The sequence below is a fragment of the Coloeus monedula genome, assembly GCF_965178545.1.
Source record: "Coloeus monedula genome assembly, chromosome: 30".
Lineage (NCBI taxonomy): Eukaryota > Metazoa > Chordata > Aves > Passeriformes > Corvidae > Coloeus > Coloeus monedula.
This window is the reverse complement of record NC_138810.1, coordinates 1,318,814-1,339,191: the sequence shown is the minus strand read 5'-3', so window position 1 is coordinate 1,339,191 and position 20,378 is coordinate 1,318,814. Positions and strand designations below refer to the sequence as shown.

The following is a 20,378-nucleotide window of genomic DNA, read 5'->3' as shown; positions in this document are numbered from 1 at the left end:
GCTGGCACATCCCGGTGCTGCCGGGATTCCCGTGGATGGCCCCGGAGCCCCCCGGACCCTGCCGAGACCAGAGCGGGGCTGGGGACACCGGGGAGGGGAATCCCGATCCCAGCCGGGCTCAGGGGGTCAATCCCGATCCCAGTCGGGCACAGGGGGTGAATCCCAACACCGGGACGGCCGCAGGACACGGGGAGAGCCATTCCACCGCCCGTGTGAGAATGGCTGGGAATGGGGGAGGGAAAGGTGCCACCCGGCCTCGAAGCTGAGCCAGCGTGGCCACCTTGGGGCCTCTGGGGCCACCTTTCCGGGGCGGAATTCCCACCGTCCACAGCCCCCGCTCCGTGCCAGGCGGGGAGGGCTCACGGGCAGGGCGAGCTCCGCTCCCCGGGGCGGGCTCGGCTCCCGGGGCGGGGCCGGGCTCAGGTGTTCCCATTCGTGCCCGGATTGGGCCGGGAGAGCCCAGCCTGGCCTTATACGGGCACAGAGCGGCGCTGGCCGCTCCCCCCGGCATGGGCCGATGGGGCCGGGCTCGCTCCCTCCCTCCTCCCCTCCTGGACACCATCCAGGGATCGATTTGCAGCCGGCCCGGGGGTTTGGGGCTCCCGGAGGGGTTTGGGCCCCCCAGGCCATGGGGGCACCCAGGGTGGGGCTGGAGATCCCCTCGAGCCTGGGGAGAAGGACAGGGACAAATCTGAGCCCTTCCCCACTCGCTGAACTCCCTGCTCTGACCTGGAGCGTTTCATCAGGAAAACGAAATTGTCCATCCCGAATTCCACCCTGCCTGAGGCTGCAGGTGAAAACAGCCGGGAAGCTGAGGCCCGGTTTGGGCCAGCATGGTGCAGGAAAGGGAAATCCAACCCTTGTCTTTTCCCCAAAGTGGGGGATTCCTTTTCCCAGTGGCTGATTTCCTGGGGAGAGCCACCTCCATCCCCGGAAGCGGTTGTGCCAGGCCTGCAGAGGGCCTGGAGCATCCATCTTCCTCCTTGTGTTCCACTGGAGTCACTCCAGGTGTTGGCTGGCACTGGGGCAGCAGCTGTGGGGGAACTGGGATGGGTGGATTAAGCTGGGTTTGGAACCCGAGTGGGAGCTCTGGGCCATCAGTTCCCCATCCCAGGATGGTTCTGTCTCCCTTCCCACACATTTCACCCCATGGCACACGTGGGGGGATTTCAGCCGGTGCTGAGCAGGAACTCGGCTGGTGCCGGATTTCTCCAGGCTCAGGGCACTGGGAAGGACTGGGAAAAGGCCTGGCTGCTTCCAGAGCGGGGGTGCATCCCTAAATCCACTGGGGAAGGACGGAGAGGTGGAAGAAGAACCAGGAATGCTCCCACCTGCAGCTGTTTCCTGGGGAGCAGAGGGGCTGAGATTCCAGATAGGAAAAGGGTTTTTCCCCTGATGAAGATGTTTTGGGTGTGTTCCTGGAGGATTTGGCCCTTAGAGGATCCAAAAGTGGAGTCAGAAAGGATCCAGGGATATTCCAGAGAGGGACTGGCAGCACAAGCAGCCAGAGACTGGTGTTACCTGGCCCCAGGGAGGGGAAGGTGACAGATCCATCCCCTGTCCAGGTGGGATGGGATGGAGGGATGAGCTCCTCACCTGTTTCACCTTCCCAGAGTGACTCCAGGTGTGTGGGGGCTCTGGAGGAGGGTGGGCAGCGAGTCTGGGTGCACTGGAACAGCCAGGCTGGATCCCAGGAGTCATTCCCACCTGGATGGGAGTTCCTGGTGGGTGAGAAGCACCCTTTAGGATCACGGAATTATGGAATGGTTCAGGGGGGAGAAACCTTAAAGCCCATCCAGTGCCCCCCTGCCATGGTCAGGGGCAGGTCCCACCATCCCAGGGTGCCCCAAACCCGGCCAGCCTGGCCAGGGGTGGGGCAGCCACAGCTGCTCTGGGCACCAGGATCCCCTTTGGGATCCCCTTTGGGATCCCCTCCGTGCCTCGCTCCTTGGGAGCTGTTTCCCTTCCTCTGGAGGCCGGGCTTGGGGGAGAAGGCCGGGAATGGTTTGGGATTTGGGGAGGTGCTGCAGTGGCGTCACCTGCCCGGCAGAGGGAGCCCGGAGCTCGTTCCTGGCGGCTCCAGGTGTGCGGATCCCTGGATGCGCCCCGGGAGCCGCTCCCCTCCCTGCAGCCTCTTCCCGAATCCCCCTCAGCCTTGATCCGTGCCCGGGATGTGCCCCTGGGATGTGTCACGTCCGAGACCTCCAGGACGTCTGACGTGTCCGGTCCTGGAGAGGCTCCGGGCAGGGCTGGGATCGTCCCTGGGAGCGGCTGGAGCTGATACGGCGTCGCCTGGAGGAGGCTCTGCCGTGGATTCCAGAGTGGCCTGGCAGATAAGAGGGATAAACATCCCTTGATCCCACAGAGCCCCTCAGCAGCTCCCAAATCCCCGTCGGGAATGCGCCCCGGCACCCCAGGGGTGACTGAATGAAGGGGATCACTGGAATCGGCCATAAAACACCTTTCTTGAGCCATAAACGGGGGAATGCTGTTAATTATCCCATTTATTCCCATTTATTAGTTATTTACCCTCCCTAACCCTGGTTTTCCCAGCGATCCTCAGGCCCTGATCCATTTTTTACATGGATCTGAGAAGGTGATCACCCTCTAACCATCCCACGACCATCCCCTTTTCCATAAAACCTGAGCTTTTCCATCAACCCCCCCCCCGCCCCGCCCCCCCTCCAAATTCAGGATCCTTTGAGTTCTTAGGAATTTTTAGGAAGCAGCCAGGTGGGATTTTGTGGCATTTTGAGTCAAAACCAGGGACGTGACAATCCTGGCACTTTCTGGGGCTGCCCCTCACCACTGCATCCTTCTCTGTTTCCCCCTTTTTTCCCCATTCTATCCCTTTAAAAAGGTAAATCCGATGTATTTTATTCTGGATTGACACGGGGGGTGCAACCAGGACCTTTTTTGAAGGGCTGGGAAAGGGATTTTTGTGGGGTCCTGAGCTGATGGTGCTGCCTGGCACCTGCAGCAATTCCCTGGGGAATTTACGGCTAGAATTGGGCTGGTGGTGACTCCGGGATAAGAACAGCAACGGGAATTTGCCCTGAGCAAGAGGCTGGGCCCTGCTGAGGGAGGGAGGGTGCGGGATGGGAGTCCCGGAGCCGTGGATCGTCCCCGGCAGAGCTCAGCTCCCGTCGGTGGAGGGCAGGAATTCTGCTGGATGGACGCGTTCGCGGTGCCCTCGGCAGTGGTCAGCGGGCTCCGAGGCTGCGGGACAGGGGAGCGCTGGGCTGGCTCTGTCCCTCCCGTGTCCCAGAGTCCAGGAACGCGGCCGGAATCCCAAGGCTCAAACCAACCCTTTCATCCCCTGCTGCGGCCTCAGGGCTCCTCCCAGCCCCGTGGGTGGTGAAGGCTCAGAAACAGCAAAAAGGTCCCCAAAATCCAATGTCAGGGAGGAAAAGCAGCGGGAAGGTCTCAGCTGAGCCCCCCCGGCCTCCAGATCCCTCAGTTCGGGTGTCCCAGGCTCCCACTCCGGCCTCATCCTGGACAACACGAGCCCCGTTCTGCTCCTGCCCCGGGAACGGGGCTGCTCTGAGCACGGACCCTGCCTGGGAAGGGCTCTTCCCAAGGGCCTTTTCCAAGGGCCTTTTCCAAGGGCTTTTCCCAAGGGCTCTGCAGGTCCCTGGCTCCAGAGGCAGCCCTGCACTAACCCTGCCCAGCTGGGAGCAACTGGGAGCTGCCCAGAGCCACCCCCTTCCCCATCCTGCCAGATTGGGAAACTGGATTTAACCTTTTCCTCTGGTCTGGAATGTCCTTCCCATCCTCTGTCTCCCACCCCCTGCCCTGGACCCGGAGAGCTGCTCCCAGATTTGGGTCCTCCGGCACCCCGGGGGCCCTGGGCTGCTTTGGATCTCCCGGGGAATCCCCCGGGGGAACAGGGAGCAGCTGTGATCCAAAAGGGCACCTCTGGAATGAGGGGTCACAGGGAAGTGCAGGTGCCCAGGATGGACCTGGCCCGGGTGTGCAGGAATTCCCCTTTGGAGAGGGGCAGGAGGAGTTTGGGGAGGGGAAGCTGACCCCAGAAGGGCAGAGTGTCTCCCAGGTGGGCAGCAAACAGCAAAGCTGCTCCCAAATTTGGGTCCTCCAGCACCTCAGGGAACCTGGTCTGGTTTGGATCTCCCAGGGAAATCCCTCTGGGGGTCAAGGAGCACCAAAAAACCCCAGTGATCCAAAAGGGCACCTCTGGAATGAGGGGCTGTGGGGAAATCGGGTGCCATGGGGTGCAGAAATTCCCCTTCAGAGAGGGGCAGGGGGGTTTGGGGAGGTTGAGCAGTGCTGAGCGGGGTCCCCTCATTCCCAAAAGCTGCTCCCCAAGGCCTTGGATCCCGCACCGTGGCTGCCCCTCCGGCCCCGTGTCCTCCACCCCGGGGATGTGCCCAAGCCAATCCCTGGGATGCAATTCCAGCCTCACTCGGCTGCCAGAGCTCAGCCAGAGCCCCGGGTGGGTCCTGCTGGGGAGGAGCTGCTGCCCAGGTGCCTGGGCTGGGAAGTTGGAGAAAACCAAGGACAGGACACGAGGGATTCCGAGAGACAGAATTTATTGTAACAGCCAAACCCCGCGAGCCAGAGCTGCGCTTCCTATCCTACGGGAATGTGGGAATGGGGACCCAGAATCCAGGGATGCGGTGGGGCTGCGTGGCAATGGCTGGAGCCAGGAAGGAAAATCCTGCGGGATTCCTGGGGGGGGGGGGGGGGGGGGGGAAGAGGCTGCAGGGGTGGCCACAGCATCCCCCACCTGTGGCCATGGGGCACTTCCAGGGCTGGCTCTGGGAGCTCTGGAGAGCCGGGATCGGGATTGGGATTGGGATTGGCCGAGGGGGCAGCTGGGTCAGGTACAAGCTGAGGTCAATAAATACAAAGGCAAGGGAGTTTTCCAGCTTTAGGCTGAAAGAGGGAAGATTTGGATTCGATTTTAGGAAGGAAATTCCTGCCTGTGAGGGTGGGGAGGGCCTGCAGTGGATTTCCCAGAGCAGCTGTAGCTGCCCCTGGATCCCTGGCAGTGTCCAAGGCCAGGTTGGACATTGGGGCTTGGAGCAGCCTGGGACAGTGGGAGGTGCCCCTGCCCTGGCAGGGGTGGGATGGGATGAGCTTTGAGGTCCCTTTGCACCCAACTGGGGCTGTTCCCAGTGCAGTTAAATAGGAACCAGTATCCCAATTTGAGGAGCTGGAACTGCTGTGCGGAGCCTGGAGAGAGGGAGGGATTACGGAAATCAGTTTTGAGGCATTTTAGCTTTGGAGAAGGAATGAGGGGCCCCTCAAAGGCAGGGAGATACCCTGAGGTGGCCAAGGGTCCTCCAGGGTGTCACCAGATCTGTCAATCCAGGTGACAAATCCATCCCTGGGGTTTTCCGCCCTCTCCCCCAGTGTGGAAGCCTGGATGGTGCCTTCCTTGGAAGCCCCGTCAGGGATCATCCTCGGAGCAGGGAAAGGGTTTGGCAACACCATAAAGGGACTGATGGCAGCTGCTAAAACTGGGCTGGGGACAGTCCCTCCTGCCGGGCACACTGCAAAGGAGGGATGGCAAATCCTCTGGGCAAGGAGCCCTGGAGAGGAAGGTGAAGGGAACGGGAGAGGCCCTGAAGTCCTGGGCTGGCTCCTGCTGTAACTGGGAATGGAGCTGTGAACTGGGATGGTGGAAAGACAAGAGACGGCCCGGAGAGGATCCTCATCCTTCATCCCTCAGGTGTGGGCTGGAGCTCAGGAGGAAGAGCTTCCCAGGTGCCTTGGATCCGTGTTCATCCCGTTCTCTATGAACATCCCCCGGGGGCTCCGGAGCTGAGCTTGGGCCGGCTCCCACTGCTCGGCTCCGCGTCCCCCGAGCCGCGGGCAAAGAGCCGCGAGTGCCGCAGGGTGCTGGCAGACACTGCAGGAGGGGGGAGGTTAAAACCCTTCATCGCTCCCCGAGCCCCCGGCTGGAGGGATCAAGGCACTTACGGGGCTTCGACCGGGAGTGGACGGCGCTGATGATGGTGGGAATGGGCTGCTCCATGCTGGGAAGGGAAGGACAATGTGAGGACACGGCTCCAGCTCTCTCCGAGGGGTGAAATTGGGCTGGAATTGGCTGGAATTGGGCCTGGGCGAGTTGGGATCGGGGTAGGACCGAGGGTGTGGCTGGACCAGGAAGGGCTTCCCCAGTCCCTGGGCAGAGCACCTGGAGAAGGTCTGGAAGCTCAGCCTGGGGAGTCTGAGGAGAACTTGGGAGCATGAAATGGGATTGAACTGCTGGGAACCACCGGGATTTGTTCCTTCTTTGGCCGAACCCTCAGTACCCAACTCAGAACTTGGGATTTGGGCAAGCTGGGCTTTGGCAGCTGTCCCTGCCCGTGGCAGGGGGTGGGACTGGGGGACCATCCCAAAGCATGATTCCATGATGTCTCCATCCCTCCAGGTGTCCTGTGCATCTCTTCCGCACCTGAGGCGGAGGAATCCTGGCTCACCTGCTCTCCTCCCCTTCCATGAGCTTCCTGTAGGTGAGGATCTCCACGTCCAGGGCCAGTTTGATGTTCATGAGCTCCTGGTACTCCCGGACCAGGTGAGCCACGTGCTCCCGGCTGCGCTGCAGGGCCTCCTCCAGCCCGGCCACCTTGGCCTTGGCGTCCCTGAGGGTCCCCTCCCCCTGCTCGCCGGCCTCACGGATGTGCTCCTCCAGGTACAGGCACTGCGGTGGGGACAGGGAGGGAGGGGGCTTGGGGAGGGAATTCCACCCCTGTCCCGTTATCCCCCACAGGACCCCCCTGTCCCCATTTTCCCCCCCAGGACCCCCCTGTCCCCATTTTCCCCCCCAGCACCTCCCTATCCCCGTTATCCCCCCCAGGACCCCCTGTCCCGTCTCCCCCCCAGGACACACCTGGCTCTTCTGGGACACGATGCAGGAGCGCAGTTTCTGGATGCGGATGTTCAGATCCGCGATTTCCCGCCGGCCATCGAGGAGGTGCCCCCCGAAGGAGCTGGCCTGGGAGCTGCTGTCGGTGAGCTGTGGGGAGAGGGAGCAGGGGTGCCCTGGCATCACCTGGATGTTCCTGGGACCACCTGGATTACTTGGGGCAAGAGCTGGGGCTCGTTCCCGTCCTCTCTGGCTGTGGCTGTGCCAGGCTCACCCAGCTCCCGGGGTCAGTACCATTCCTGCTCTCTGGACAGCTGGAAGGACATTTCCATCTGCACTGGGAGATGTCTGGGATTTCTCCAGGTGTGGAGAGCCCAGAGTAACGAAACTCTGGATTTACTGTCCGGAGCTGATCCAGGACAGCACCTCATGCCTCCCTCCATTCCATCCCTCCCTTCCTGCTGATCCGGCCGTTTCCAGGCCAATCCCTCCTGTCCTTTCCTGGCACGGAGCAGGGCTCTGGTACCTTCCTCCGGGTGAGGGCCTCGGCCTCTTCCCAGCTCCGCAGGGCCAGAGCCTCGTACTGGGCCCTGACGTCCTCCACGATCCTGCCCAGGTCCGGCCGGGAGCAGCTGTCGATCCCCAGCACCACAGAAATGTCCTTGATTTCTGTCAGCAGCTCCTCCAGCTCCTGCAGAGCCACAGGACAACAGGAGAGAGAACACAGAGCTGGAAATCCATGGAATGGTTTGGGTGGGAAGGAGCCTCAAAGCTCATCCCATCCCACCCCTGCCATGGGCAGGGACACCTCCCACTGCCCCAGGCTGCTCCAGGCCCCAATGTCCAGCCTGGCCTTGGGCACTGCCAGGGATCCAGGGGCAGCCCCAGCTGCTCTGGGAAATCCATTCCAGGGCCTCCCCACTCCCACAGGGAAGAACTCCTTCCCAGGATCTGGTCATATCCAAGATTCCCAGCAGTCAGAGAGAGCTGGACCCTCCAGGTGGGCTGTGCTTGGCAGAACAGCTTCCACATGGAGATGGGGAGAATTCCCAAGTTTTCACTCTCTGGAGCTGGGAATCTGGTGGTGTTTGCTCCATAAAATCCAGACTCAGGTCAAGGTGGGGTTTGGGATCTTTGGATACAACCTGGTAAAAATCTGACAAAACGGTGCCTTTGGACCACTCCAGGAGCAGGAAAAATCCTGGATCCTTAAGGCTGGAAAAGACCTGCAGGATCACCAGATTCCAGCTGTTCCCCAGCAGTGCCAAGGCCACCCCTGACCGTGTCCCACATCCACACACGCCTGGCCACTTCCAGGGCTGGGAACTCCACCCCTGCCCTGGGCAGCTGTGCCAGGGCTGGACACCCCTTTCCAACCTAAACCTCCCCTGGCATTCTCTCCTGTCCAGTCGGTCATTCCCCAGGAGCAGAGCTGGAGCCGATGATCATGGCCCCATATCCATCAACACCCACGAATCCATCAACATCCCTGATGGATGTGGGAGGCTCGGGAAAACAAAGGCAGTGTGGATGGTCCCACAGCCTGGGGGGGCTGGAAAATGCCCTTTCCGAGCTCTGCTGCGGGATCTCTTTGGGATGTCAGAGCTCCTCAGGGGGCCAGGAGCCTTCCCTGGACACATCCACGGCCCGCAGGGCTGCTGCTCTCCTCTGTCCCAGGAATGGCAGCGTGGGGGGAGGCAGGAGCACTTATTTGCCCTGGATAAGTCACAGCTGGAGAAAACAGAGCCCGGAGTGGAGAATTCCCCACCCTGAGCCTGGAAGGGCCCCTGGATCCAGGTCTGTACCCAGGCTCCATCCGGAGCAGCTGCTCCCTTATCTCCGGCTTTGCACCAGGAATTCCTTCTCCTCCTCCCTCTCCTTTGTTCTTCCCTTGGCACTCAGGTCCCTCCGGAGCAGGAATTGTGCTCCTTGATTCCCTTCCCTTCCCTGGCTGGGCACACAAAGGGCTCAGGGGTGACACTGAAATACCCCAAAAAGCAGGACAATCGGGAGATTTTATCCCACCGGTGTTTAATCCGTGAGTTTCTTTGTTCATCTTGGAGCAGGTGAGAAGATTTGTGTTTATTGGGAATATTGGATCATTTGGTGAATAAAACCCCCACACTGCTCATTCATTCATGAGAAACGAGGGTGGGATTTTCTCCTGATTCATCCCAACGAGCAAAGTTTGCCTCATTTTCCCTCCCCCGGGAATGTGCCTGTACCTGCTGTCATCGAATCCACAGAGAAGGTGAGACAGGAGAGGCTGGGGATGAGATTTTTACACGAATTGGGGGTTAAAAATGCAGCTTTTTGTGGGACCCACGGGAAATCAGCTGGAGATCCTGGAGCAGAGCCTCATTTCCAGAAAATCTGTGCTAAAATTGCCTTGCGCGAGGAATAATCTCATTTTAGAGCAGCTCGGGTGCGCTGGGAGGCAGCTCCTGCCGCTCTGTGCCTCAGTTTCCCCAAGGAATGTTCACATTCCTCCATCAGGCACTGTCATTGTTCGGATTGCTGGAATTTAGACAAACCCCGAGTGCTCCCACACTGCTGATCCTGCTGGGTGACATCTTCCAGGTCCTGGGGCAGTGCCTGGGGTCGGTTTTGAGGGAGGCCCCTCCCCCTGGCTGGAATCATTCCCGACTGGGGGGGACCCCTGGTTTTCCCGGGAAGGAGGAGCTTGGATGCGTTTCAGAGCACCCAGGCTCTCCAGGTGTGCTGGGCTTCGGGCTCTTCCCGGAGTCTGAACATTTGGCTCACCTGGGCCGAGGTCTGGGGCAAACCCCGTCCCTGTGGGCAGGAGCTGAGCCCCAGCAGCCAGTTTGGGATGGGGTTGGAACTCTGGGCTGTTCTGGGGGACCCCAGGCCCCCGCAGCGGCTCTGGGGCAGAAGGACTGTCCTGGCCCAGTCCCAGTGTTGGTTTGAGTGCAGGGGAGGGATCAACTCCTCAGCTGATCCTTCCTGCCGAAGCCAGGCCACGGCTGCGACACCCTGGCCGAGCTCCGGTGGGTGTGGAAATCCAGGATCTGTCCCCAAAATGCCGTGTTTCCCACGGCACCCCAGCCCTCTCCAGGTGTGCTCCCACCTGCTCGTAGATGGTTTTCTTCAGCTCCAGCAGCTCCTGGAGCCCTTTGAGCTTCACCTCCAGCTCCGTGCGGTGCAAGGTGCTCGCGTCCAGGTCCTGCACGGGTGCAAAGGGATCCTTTTGTCCGTAACTGGGTTTGTAGCGAGTCATTCCCACTGCTCCCCCTCCCCAGGGAGTGCCCTGCTCGCTGCATCCCTGGGAATGTTCCAGGACACGCTGGACGGGGCTTGGAGCACCCCGGACGGGGAAGGTGTCCCTGCCCAGGAGGGATGAGCTCCTTCCCAGCCACCCCATCCCGGGATTTATCAGCAGGGACGGTTGGGACTGCACTGCAGGTGCGGGCTCCTTTGAGGAGCTTTTCCCTTTGTTTTGTGGGATTTGTTGGTGGGAGGCTCCGCTGCGCCGGGCAGGGCTGGGCCGTCCCCTCCCAGCTTTGTTCCCCATAAAAGGCTCCACTCACTGAAAACTCGGGAGCCGTCCCTGGAGGTGTCCAGGAATGCCCTTCCTGGCTGAGTGTGCCACGAAAAAACATGGAATTAGCCAGGATGGATATTTCCGGGGAACATTCCCTCTCTCCCAACACCCCTGCCCTGCCCCCGGACTGCGGGTTTGATATAAAATCCCAGTTCCAGCGGATTCCCACCCCGGCTCCTGCTGGAGCCGGAGCTTTGCCCGGGGTTTGCCCAGGGCGTGGCCCCTCCGCAGGGAACAAAGCAAATCCTTTATCAATTCCAGCCCTTCCCAACCCTAATGGCACCCGGAGAGAACACGGGAAGGAGGCGGCGGCCTGGGAAGGGCTTGGACCCCTCAGACCAGGGAAATCCCGGGATACAGGGATGGGGATGGGCTGACAGGAGATCCCGGGATGCAGGGATGGGGATGGGCTGACAGGAGATCCCGGGATGCAGGGATGGGGATGGGCTGACAGGCAATCCCGGGATGCAGGGATGGGGATGTGCTGATCCCCAGGTGCTGCCGGGGGATTTTCAGGAGTCATTCCAGACTCACCCTCCTGTGGAACTGGGACTGCTCCCCTCCCTGTCCTCCTCCAGACCTTGTTATCCCAAACCAGCTGAGCCTGGATCACCTCCAGGCCCTTCCCTGGCTGTGCAGGGCTGGGTACAGCCAATCCAGTTGGAAAATTCCCTTCCCTTCCCGCTGACCTTTTTGAGCTCCATGAAGGTGAATTCCATCCCGCTGCAGAGGCGAATTTCATCCTCGTACCTGCGGAGTGCCCAAAGCATGGGATCAACCACGGGGAAACTCAGGGACACTCAGGGTTGTCTCGAGACCCCCAAAGATCCAAACTTTCTGCTTTTCCTGTGATGTTCCCCCTCCTTGAGGCAACGTGGGCAGGAGTGAAGAGAAGCTGCCACATTCCGGCTGCCCTGGAACACCAGGAGCACTTTTGGGATGAAGAATCCCAGAGCAGAGGGGAGGGAGCTTTAACTGGGATTTCATTTGGGGCTGGGCAGCCTCAGGTTCCTCACAAAGGGATTGGGGGGGGGGGGGGATTGGGCTCTGCCCAAACTCTTCCATTTTCACCCCAAACCTTTTCTGTTCTGCTCATGTTTCCTCGGAGTTTCACTTCCAGGGTCGGAGTCTTCCCAAGGGAGAAAACTCTGCCTTGTGAAAATTCCGAGAATTCTGGACTGGTGTCATAACTCAGCCCAGGTGATTTGTGAAAGAGCACAGGCAAAGGAATTCATGGAAAACTGCCCAGGGAGTGGAGGGAACCAACCGGGGATGGGGCGGAGTCCCAAGGATTCCTGTGAGGAAGGAGCCCCGCAGGTGCTCGAGCCCAGCTGGGATAGGGCCAGGGGCAAATGGATATGAGCGGGAATTAGGGAACACTGCAACCCTCGCTGGCTCCTGGGACAGGGCTGTGGTGATCCCAAATCCCAGGGACCCGACCAGGAAAGCCACAGGGTCCACTTTGAGCCCAGCAGTTGCTTGGTCAGAGTAGGACAGTGCTGGGCTGGGGGTCGGTGTCCCACAGCGCTGGACACGCGGTGGGAATGTTGGGAATGTTGGGAATGTTGGGAATGTTGGATCAGAGCAGGCTGAGCTCTCAGGGAGGTCACGGCTTCCCTGCTCTTCCCTGATCCCTTGGGCTCACGACATTCCATGGAATCAGGGAATCCTTACAGTTGGAAAATCCCTTGGAAAGCATCGAGTCCAGCTGCTCCCCCAGCACTGCCACGGCCACCCCGACCATGTCCCCGGGTGCCACATCCACACGGCTTTGGGGACCCCACCCCTGCCCTGAGCAGCTGTGCCAGTGCCTGGACACCCTTCTCGTGAGGAATTTCCCCAATATCCAACCAAACCTCCCCTGGCCCGGCCTGAGGCCGTTCCCTCTCCTCCTGTCCCTGTTCCCTGGGAGCAGAGCCTGAACCCCCCCCGGCTGCCCCCTCCTGTCAGGGGCTTGTGCAGAGCCACAAGGTCCCCCCTGAGCCTCCTTTGCTCCAGCCTGAGCCCCTTTCCCAGCTCCGTTCCCATCCCTGGACACGCTCTGGCCCCTCGGGGTCTCTCTTGGTGGAAGGGCCCCAAAGTGACCCCATTTCCAGGCTGTGAACTGAGACTTTCAGTGCTGCTTGGACACGTCACCAGACGGATCTGGGGGAGGCTGAGACCTTGGGAATGAGGTAAAATGGGATGTCCCAACAGACTGGGGACAGGGACATCGGGAATGCAGCCGTGTGCTGCTGTTTGGGGTCTGGCACATCCAGCCAGAAGGTTCTTGGGAGCCCAGGAGGTTTTTGGGAGCCTTCCTTGCTGTGCACAACGTGTGGGAACAGGGAGCTGTGCCTGGGGCAGGGAGCAGATGTTGGGAAAGGGGGGAAGTCGTGCTCAGGAGCTGACCTGGACAATCTGGAGCAGCTCCCTGGAGCTGCAGCTCCCTCGCCCAGGGGGCTGTGAGGGCAGGGGGCTGTGACAGCCACAGCTTTGGGCATTCCTGGGCTTCCTCCTGAGTCCCCCTCGGTGCTGAACTCACCCTCCCCTTCCCTGCTTTTCCAAGGCTGGGCAGCAGCAGCTGATGGGATTCACCTGCCTGGTCTGTGCTGCTCACCTGGAAGGTGAGCATGGCTGGAACACCATCAGCCCCCATGGAACACTGTCAGCCCCTCTGGAACACTCTCAGCACCCATGGAACACTCTCAGCCCCCATGGAACACTCTCAGCACCCATGGAACACTCTCAGCACCCATGGAACATTGTCAGCCCCTATGGAACACTCTCAGCCCCCATGGAACACCGTCAGCCCCCATGGAACACTCTCAGCCCCGCTGTGCCAGGACCAAGCTCAGTGCCTGTCTGCAGCCTTCCTTCCTTCCTTCCTCCTCCTCGCAGCTCAGCCCGGTCCCAGTGTGTCCCAGTGTGTCCCAGTGTGTCCCAGTGTGTCCCAGCCTGTCCCCGCAGCCCTGGGCGCTGGCAGAGCCCCGCTCCCGGCGGAGCAGAGCCGGCCCGGCCGGCCCAACGCGCTCCTGCCACGCTCCCAGGACCGTGACTCACCCGGGGCTGGAGCATTCCACAGGCACATCCCAGCATTTATCTCCCGGGAGACAATCCCGGGGCACTGCAGGAGGGCAAATCCAGCCCTTCCTACACTTAGGACACTTGAGACGGCGTCTGCTCGCCCCGGGCTCCTTCCATGGAGCAAAATCCAGGGAACCGGAGCTCAGGCAGGCTTAGGGCCCTCCTGGATGTGCCTGTCCCCTGTCCATCCATCAGTCCATCCCTCCCTCCATCCATCCTGCGTTTGGAATTGCTGGTCCAAGGCAGCAGGTGGGAGTGTCCCAGTGAGTCCCATCCCGCTGGGTTTGGGAAGCGGTCCCTGGCTCAGGATGGATTCAGGGCCTTACAGGGGGACTCCCCCAGGCACATTTCCCAGCCTGGAGGACTTTGGGTGTTCCCGTGTTCCATCCTGAATGCCCCAGCCCGGCTGAGGGATTCACTTCACTGGGAAATCCAACTGGTTCTGTGTTTTTCTTCCCCCAGAATTCCCTGAAGAAAAGAAACCTCCCAGATTGGCCCGGTTTGTGCAGAGATTTGCTCCAGAAATGCCCCTTGGCTGGGCTGGGGCTGGATGGGGCCTGGGAGTTCTCTCCCTGTGAATCGCTTTTGAGGGATGAAGCATCCCCGTCGTGCCTCATCCCATTGTCCAAGTCACTGGAAAAGTCACAAGAAATCCCATGGAGAGAACTCTCAGGCCGCCTGTTCCTGGGAGCACCTTCATCCCTAAGAAGTCAAGCTGGAAATCCCTGGAGTGCCGGGAGCTGGGAATGCCTGAAGCAATTCCTGAGTGCAGATCTGAGCACAGACTGCGGCTGCCCCATCCCTGGGACACTGGGAGGTGTCCCTGCCCACCCAAACCAGTCTGGGATTCTGCTTCCCTGGGGGAGAGCAGGGAGGGCCAGGGGCTCCAGGCAGGGATGGCAGGTCCTGACCTTTGAATTATCCAAACAAAGAGCAGGCAGGCACCTCCCACGAGGAATTTAGGAATTTTTAGGCACCTGGGTGTCACTTGAAGGGCTCCAGGGAGGATGATTTCAGTGTAAGGTGAAGAATCAAACTCCTGGTTCTTATTCCTGTCTAATTCCTCAGAACATTCCCTGTCCTTGGCACTGCTGAGGCCCCTGGAATGCTGGGGCTTGGGGACCTCCCAAGAACAGAGACCCCGAGGGACTGGAGCGAGTCCAGAGCTGGGAGCGGAGCTGGGGAAGGGCTGGAGCAGCAGGGAAGGAGCTGGAGAACTCCTGAGGGAGCTGGGAAAGGGCTCAGCCTGGGGAAAAGGAGGCTCCGGGGGGACCTTGTGGCTCTGCACAAGTCCCTGACAGGAGGGGGCAGCCGGGGGGGGGGGGGGGGTCGGGCTCTGCTCCCAGGGACAAGGGGAAAACGGCCTCAAGTTCCACCAGAGGAGGTTTAGGTTGGATATCTGGAAAAATTTCCATGGAAGGGGTTGTCCAGCCCTGGCACAGCTGCCCAGGCAGTCCCCACCCCTGGAGGTGTCCAAAACCGTGTGGATGTGACCCTGGGGACACGGGCAGTAGTGACCACAGTGGTGGGGGGGTGATGGTTGGACCCGATGATCTCCAAGGGCTTTTCCACCCTGAATGATTCCATGATTCCAACCTGCTCTGAGCTGATTCAGGCATTTCACTGCTGTGTCTCCGTTGGAAGGAGCTGTCAGCTCTTCCCTGATTTGCAGCCACCTCGAGCAGGGCTTGAGGAGCTGGAGAATCCTTGGGCTGAACTCCCTGGAGAGGACACGGATGTTCCTGCCTCACCTCGGGAGCGGGGCTGGATCCCAACAGGGATCCCTCGGCACCACTTTGGGCTGGACAGTCCCAAATCCCACGGGAGCCTCCAGAGCTCCGGGAAGGTGCCGGTGTCACTGGGAGGGAAAGGCGCTCATTTGGGATTCTCCTGTGGGATGCAAATGAGCCCCATAATGAGGGAGGCATTGTCTGCTCCGGGACCGGGCATGGCCCAGCTGCTCCCTCTTATCTGCACATCTCGGAGCTCCCCAGAGATAAGAGGAGCTCCCCGGAGATAAGAGGCAGCTGCACCTCCCCCGACCTTCAGCTGCCTCCCTGCTCTCGGTCAGGACCATTTGGGGCACAATTTCAACCTTTAGGTCAAAGCAGAGTTTGGCAGAAATGCTTCAGGTGAAGGGGGAAAGGAAGGCATCCCACACTCATGGAACAGAATATTCCTTCTTTACGAAGGAATTCCTCCCTGTGAGGGTGATGAGGCCCTGGAATGGATTTCCCAGAGCAGCTGTGGCTGCCCCTGGATCCCTGGCAGTGCCCAAGGCCAGGCTGGATGGGGCCTGGAGCAGCCTGGGGCAGTGGGAGGTGTCCCTGCCCATGGCAGGGGTGGGATGGGATGAGTGTGAGCCTGGAGAGGACAAAGCTCCAGGGAGAGCTCAGAGCCCCTTCCAGCACTTTAAGGGGCTCCAGGAGAGCTGGAGAGGGACTGGGGACAAGGGATGGCAGGAGAGGACACGGGGAATGGCTTCCCACTGCCAGAGGGCAAGGATGGATGGGATGTTGGCTCCTGGGGTGGTGAGGCCCTGGAATGGATTTCCCTGTGGCTGCCCCATCCCTGGCAGCGTCCAAGGCCAGGCTGGACGGGGCTTGGAGGGGAAGGTGTCCCTGCCCATGGCAAGGGTGGCACTGGATGATCCTTAAGGTCCCTCCTAAGCCATTCTGTGATGATGAAGATCCTGAGCTGGAAAACACCCACAGGGATCATCAAATCCAACTCCTGGCCCTGCCCAGGACACCCCAAAGTTCCCACCAGGAGCCAGGAGCGTTGTTGTTTGTACTGAGCAGCCTGGTCCAGAAATCACTTTGGGGACAAAGTTCTGGTTTGGGATAATTGTGTGGAGAATAAACATTCCCTGTTTCCATGGCTGTCACTCCAGCAATGCCATTCCCTGAGCTGTTCTCCAGCAGAGGCTCCTCTCAGACCCTGCCCTCCTTGGAATTCCATTGTTATGGCTTTCCTTTCACCTCTCCTTAACCAGGAAGAGGTTGTGATCCTAAACTCTCAAATCCATACTTCTGTGCACACCGAACCAGGAGTATTTTCCTGGGAATCTCAGCTGGCTGAGTCAAATCAATCCCACGCTGCTGCCTGTGCCCCAGCTGAACCGCCCTGGATATGGATGGATATGGATAGAGACACCTACTTGCTCCGGAAGGTGTCCATGGTGCTCAGGACCTTCGCCAGCTCCGACTCCAGGTTTTCCTGCTCGTAGTTGAGCGCCTTCATCTCCTGGTTCATTTTGCTCATGTACTGCTCGTAGATGGCCTTGATGTCCGAGTCCGAGTGGGAATTGTCCTGGTCCTTCAGGAAGTTCCACCTGGTCGTCAGGATCTTGTTCTGCTGCTCCAAGCTCTGGACCTATGGGAGAGGTTTCAGAGGTGTCAGTGACACCAAGAGCCACACTCAAAGCCTGGCAGGGCAGGAGATGTTGGAGACCTTCAGAAGAGCTGCTGGAATCAGCAGATTTCCAGGGAATCCCTTCAAAATTAGGCCTGAGGATGGAGGGTTATGGAATCATGGAATGGTTTGGGTTGGAAGGGACCTTAAAAATCACCCAGGTTCACCCCCTGGCAGGGCAGGGACACCTCTCTCTTTTAGGGGACTTTTAGGGCTTTTACGCGTTACCCACTAATTAATTTCACAATAGAACACGGTGGTGTTGGAATAAACACGGTGACATCAAGATAAACGTGTTCACATCAGGATAAACACAGTGACATCGGGGTAAAGGAGTCACTGACCATAGGAATGGTCAGTTCTGTCACCTTTGCAAGTGACCACGGACTCCTGCAAACCCCTCCAGGATCTCCAGATCCAGGTGCTGACTCCAGTCCGTGGTGCACACTCCGGCCCAGGTCACGCAGGGATGTCCAGGGTCAGCGAAGGGCAGATTTCCTGCCCCAGAGAGCACAAAGAGAGGGAACCCTCTGGACTGTGAGGAATTACAGCATGGAGAGGCTCAGGGAATGAATCAGGGTCCGGGTTTATGGCAGAGCAGCTCAGACAAAGCTCTGGAGAACGTCCCAGGTAATTACAGACTCCAGGTGAGCTCCCTGTGCTGGCTCCGAGAGGACAACGCTGCCCTTCCACCGCCCGCCTTTGAGGAACCTGCTCCTCTTTCCCAATATTCCCAATCTCACCAGTAACGCTCCAAGTTTAACAGTTCTCATCTTCAAAAGCTCTTGGCCAACTCCAATTAATTGGCTAATTGCTACCTCTGGGAGCAACCCCAGTCACGTTTTGGCTGGAGATGCCGGAGCTGCCTCCCAGTTTCCTGTGGTACATCCCAGGATGACTCAGGGCTGATGCCGTGCCCGGAGCACTGGGGGCACTGGGAGCACTGGGAGCACTGGGAGCACTGGGGGCAGGAGCCATCAGACCTCCAGCCTTGGCCTGGGGTCCAAAGGAGAGGCAGAATTCCAGCTGCCAACCCAGATGTGGCACCATCTTTCTCCAAATCCTTCTTGTCCAAACAGAGAGAGCAGCCAAGCAGAGCAAAGCCATTCCAGCGCTTGGGAGTTTCCAGCAGAAGGGCTCGGAGTGTTGGGATGTTCCAGGTCACACTCTTGGAGACCTCATCCTTCCTTCCTGGGATGGGAATGGATTGTGTCGGCTGTTGGTCCAAGTCCACCTTTAATTAATTCCTGACCTCCTTCCTAATCCTCAGCTGCTCCTTTTATCCCTCACATTCCTGTTCCCAAACCATCCCTGGGCTGAACTGGTTCCATCTTGGCTTCCAACATCTGCTTGGAGCTGAAGGTTCTTTAAGGTCCCTCCTGACCCAAACCATTCCTTGACTCTGCGACTTCTGCAATGTCCCCCTCACTGGAAACCCTCCCCTGCAGAGCCTTTCAGCAGGAGCTTTGCAGAGGGATCACCCAGATTTGGCCTCATTCCCTGGAATTTCATGCCTGAACACAGAAGTGGCCAAAGTTTGGTCCTCACAGGCCTTCCCCTCTGGGCTGCTTGGGATAAAGGCAGGGCCTCAAACAGGGGCTCCAGGCCTTGGCTTTTCCCTGTCTTCTTTTCCATCTGTCTGGAAAATAAATGCCAGCAGATCTGGAACAGCTGGAAAACCATCAGCACCAAACTCCTGTAGCTGTGTGGTCAATTATCCCTGGAATCACCTGCTGGAGATCGAGAACATCTGAATTCCTGATTAAAAAGCCAAGTTCTCTTTGACAGGGAAGTGTCATTCCCTTCCTCTGGAATGAGGGCCTGGGGCAGGTGCCTGAAGTTGCCACTTGATGCAGCTCTTGAAGCCTTCAAAGGAGCTCAGGAGCTGAAGTCAGAGACCTCGGCCCAGGGGGTGTCCCTGTCCCAGGATCCACATGGATCAGGAGGTCGCTGGGTTGGGTTTGTTGGGAAACCTGGAACTCCCTCAGTTCTTCCCTCCCCGTTGCCCGGGAACAGGCCTGGCTCAGGCACGCGGGGTTTTGTCCCTTTCCCCTACTCCCATCCCTGCTCTGAGGGCCCAGCAAACCCCAACCTCTCCACCTGGACAGTCCAAATTCCAGCCTCCACCATGTGGGTGTTTCCCACACCAGGTGTTCTCCAAATTCCCAATGCCACGATCCTGGAAAGGCTGTGCGAGGCCTGGGCCCTGCTGGCACTGCCAGGTGTGACTGGTCACAACTGTGCCCCTTGGAGAGACCCACTGGAGGCGTTCCCACAGCCTTCTCCTTCCCAGTGTGAATTCAGGTCCTCGGAGAGTTAAAATGAATCAATCCCCGGCCACTGGAGGTTGGCAGGGAGAGCTGCATGAAGCAATCCCAGAGATTACATCTGTTTACGGAGCAGGGCTCTGCAGGAACCTGCCTGCACCGGGAGTTGTTTTCCTTGGAGAAACTTCTGCTTCTCCCGGCTGCGCAGAGATGAAAGCAACGCTTTCCTGGCCCCTCTCCTCGGCACCTCGCAGGCTGTGGGCGGGGGGTCTCCCCGGCCCTCCGCGGTGCCGAGCTGCAGGTGGGGATGAGTTTCCAGGGATGAGTTTCCAGCTCTCTTCAGCAGCTGGAGTTGGAGCTGCCGCCATAATCGGCGTCACTGCCCGTGGCTGCTCGCCCACTCCGGGGCCAAAGCCCCCCCTGTCCACGGAGCCTCCACGGCTCTGCCGGGGCTGCTCGGGGTCCCCCAGGACCTCCCCGGGGTGACAGGCACAGCCCCCGGACACAGCGCCGGCCCCAGGGATGCTGCTGCCCTCGTTAGCAGAGAGCTCGGAAGAAGTCACTAATTGGGTAATTAGCCGGATGTTCCCAGCCTGGCCGGGGGTGGCTGCAGGCCCTGGTGGGTCCCCGAGAGCCTGGGCAGTGCCTGCGCCCCCTCCCCACGCCAGCCAGGAGCTGGCCCTACCTTCTCGATCAGGGTCACGAACTGGTTGTTGAGCACTTTGATGTCCTCCTTCTCCTGCTGCCGCACGGCCTGGAAGGCGGTGTCGATGTCCAGGCGCACCGGGGCCGGCAGCCTCCCGTCCCTGGAGAGCGGCGAGCAGCGCGGGCCGCCCGGGGAGCCGCGGCCGTCGCTGGCCACCGAGCCGGGGCCGTCGCTGGCCCCCCCGTCGGGGCTGCGGCGCTCCGGGGACGGGCTCCCGGCGGCTCTGCCGCGGCTCATCCTCGCCGCCAGCTCCCCGGAGCAGAGCGAGCCGCTGGAGAAGGCAGCGCAGGGGTTGGTCATGGCCGGGCCGCGGCTCCGGGAGGGGAAGGCAGAGAAGGGCGGAAGGTTTGTGGCTGCTGCTGCCGCCCCCGAGGAGGGAGAGCCGGGGAGCCGCGGAGCTGGGCCGGTGCAATGCCCGGCTCGTGGGCTGGTAATGAATTCCAAGCACCTGTTCTGCGATGTTCATTAAACGGAGGAGGGTGGAACCCTTGATGGAAATCCAGATCAACCTGTTGGCTTTTTGGTTTG

At 59.9% G+C, this 20,378-nt stretch overlaps 1 protein-coding gene across 1 annotated transcript; it reads right to left on the bottom strand.

Annotated features, from left to right (window-relative positions):
• Positions 1–5,734: 5,734 nt before the first annotated feature.
• KRT80 (keratin 80) lies at positions 5,735–20,150 on the bottom strand (the record flags this gene model as incomplete). The annotated part of the gene is made up of 9 exons (XM_082299173.1): positions 5,735–5,875; positions 5,947–6,002; positions 6,450–6,670; positions 6,860–6,985; positions 7,362–7,526; positions 9,924–10,019; positions 11,087–11,147; positions 16,624–16,838; positions 19,830–20,150. The coding sequence occupies 9 exons, from the start codon at positions 20,148–20,150 to the stop codon at positions 5,760–5,762; spliced, it is 1,377 nt and encodes a 458-aa protein (XP_082155299.1). The 3' UTR covers positions 5,735–5,759.
• Between the last annotated feature and the right edge of the window lie 228 nt (positions 20,151–20,378).